General features: G+C 44.6%; 1 protein-coding gene across 1 annotated transcript; it reads right to left on the reverse strand.

Annotated features, from left to right (window-relative positions):
• Positions 1-789: 789 nt before the first annotated feature.
• FOXG1 (forkhead box G1) lies at positions 790-2,094 on the reverse strand. The gene has a single exon (XM_066605850.1). The coding sequence runs from the start codon at positions 2,092-2,094 to the stop codon at positions 790-792; it is 1,305 nt and encodes a 434-aa protein (XP_066461947.1).
• Positions 2,095-2,577: the final 483 nt, after the last annotated feature.

Genomic DNA, 2,577 nt, shown 5'->3' on the forward strand with positions numbered 1-2,577 from the left:
TACCTAGAAGTACAATCGCTTTTTTTTAAACGTTTCACTACATTAAAAAAAAGAGGTGACCGACCGGTTAGTGAGCACATACACCGTAATATACACAACACAAATTGAAGGCAGTATCGTTGTCCCCCCTCCCCCTCAAGTCATTGAAATAATAATATTAATCATTTGTATTTTGCTGCAGACTGCGAATAAAATTGTCATTAATGATCAGTACATTCTGCATTGTTCTACATCCCAATCTTTGGTCTAAAAGTAAACAAAACCCATCTTTATGGTAAAATGATGCAAAGTTTAATGGGTAAAATAGAAGAAGAATTGTGCAGCTGTACTTTGAGAACAGATAAATACAAATTAACAATTAATAGATTTTTTTTCTAGATCCAGAGGCCATGAAAACTTATAATACTGCAGACATGGCTCTCTGGATACTAGAAGGGTTGACAATAAGGATGAAGATGATGATGGTAAGAACATTGTACTGATAAAAAAGAAAAGCTGACAATAGATAGAAATCAGTTCTACATTCTAGCTGGATCAAATGAGATTCCCCGAGGTCAGAGTGCTCCCACATTTCTCTCCCATGGACACCACGCCTCATCCCAGTATTAAAGAACCCTAGAGACTCAACAGACTTACACAAAATAAGGGGGGACTTCATAAAAAATACCTGGACTTGTCTTTTTTGTTTTTTTGTTGGCTTGAATTTTTTTCCATTCAGTTATTATTTTTCCATGTACAATTTGAATTTTTTTTGTAAAATGTTCACTTACAGTCTTGCTCCATTGGATGTTAATGTATCAAACTGTTGGTGGATGAACCCTGATTTTGATGTGTGAAATAATCGGAAAGTCCTCCCGTTAGTCCTGTTGTAAAACTTGGCAAGGATGGTCTGAGAGATTCACAGGGAAGGGTGGAGGGAGCCTGGGGTGAGGTGGAAGAAGAGGCTGCTCTGGCTGTCATTGAAGTGCTGCTTTGTGAAGTTAAAGAGGGATGGGGAACATGGGGGAAAAAGTAGCCCGTTTGTCCAGCTAAAAGGTTCACAGAGCAAGGGTTTAGAGAGTAGGTACCAGAGCATGGGACTGGCAGCCCACAGGGCACAGAGGCAGCAAGGGCAGCGGCTGTGAGATGGTGGGTGGCATAGGGTATCTCCCCATTGACAAGTCTATCTACGCTCAAGCCATTGGACGTAGAAAAAGAGTGGTTGTTCCCCAACGAGTTTTGAGTCAACACTGAGCTGTAGGGCATGGGGTGGCTTGGGTAGGCTGAGGTTGTCCCATTGTAGCTCAAAGTGCTACTGGCCCTTGGATGATGCAAGGAAAGGAAAGGAGACATAGGCCAGTACAAGGAGCCAGCTCTATCCATGAAAGTCAGTCCGGTCGATGTGAGCCTTGCCCCTCTCTTAAATGCCAGTTTAGCCCTGGATGTTGTAGACCTCCTCCGGAGCTTGCCAGTGGTCCCACCAATGAAGACATCATCGCTGCTAGGGTCCAACATCCAGTAGTTCCCTTTGCCAGGGTCATCGTAGTGACGAGGTACTTTGACAAAACACTTGTTCAAGCTGAGGTTGTGCCTGATGGAGTTCTGCCAACCTTGCTTGTTCTCCCGGTAGTAAGGAAAGTTCTTCATGATGAACTCGTAGATGCCATTGAGGGTCAGGCGCTTCTCTGGACTCTGGCGGATGGCCATCATGATGAGGGCATTGTAGGAGAAGGGGGGCTTTTCATATTTGCCATTCTTTTTCTCCCCTTCTTTGCCATTTTCCCCATCTTTCCCACCACTCTCGATCTTTTTTTCCTCCGGCTTTTCCTTGTCATCTCCTCCCGGCAACTCAGAGGAGGCTGAATCTACCTTGCCAGGCGGTAAGCTCTCAGTTTTGACTTCCAAGAGGCTTTTGTCCAGCTCGTCGTCTTCCTGCACCGGTCTGTGGTGGCCCTGGAGATGGTGAGCTTGCTGTGCGAGCTGGTGATGATGATGGTGGTGATGATGAGGCTGAGGGTGGTTGTCATTTTGTACCGCTTCAGGCACCAGGCTGTTAATGCTGAAGGATGACTTGGGGATCATTTTCACTTCCTTCCTTTCTCCCATGTCCAACATATCACAAAAATGGAAGCAGGACACTCAAGTGAAGTTGCAGCAGCGAGGAGGAGTAGTAGCAGGAGCAGCGCTGAGGGCTCTGTCGCACCAATGTCTCCAAACACTTGTAAGTCATGTAGCAAAAAACAAAACGCACATAATATTGGTGTTAATTAGAGGGGGATAAATATATACATATATAAATATAATCAAGAAGCCAGGGGAGAAAATGAATCAACTACTTCATGTCCCTTCAAAATAAACACAACAACCTCCCCTCTCAGCAACTAGAGTAGACAGCTATAGCTACAATTAATTCCAGACCCAGAGACACCAGCCTAAAAAAAAAGGAAGAATTTGGTTTAACCTTTGGGTGCTGGAACCAATGGGAAAGCTCTGAATGTAGGAACGTTTCTTCTACACCCAACCAATGAGGAGAAGGACATTACACAAGGACCATCCCAGACATTCTTCTTTCCCTCCCCTCCCCCCTCCCAACTTCTT

Source organism: Eleutherodactylus coqui, chromosome 6, assembly GCF_035609145.1.
Source record: "Eleutherodactylus coqui strain aEleCoq1 chromosome 6, aEleCoq1.hap1, whole genome shotgun sequence".
In the NCBI taxonomy this organism is placed as follows: Eukaryota; Metazoa; Chordata; class Amphibia; order Anura; family Eleutherodactylidae; genus Eleutherodactylus; species Eleutherodactylus coqui.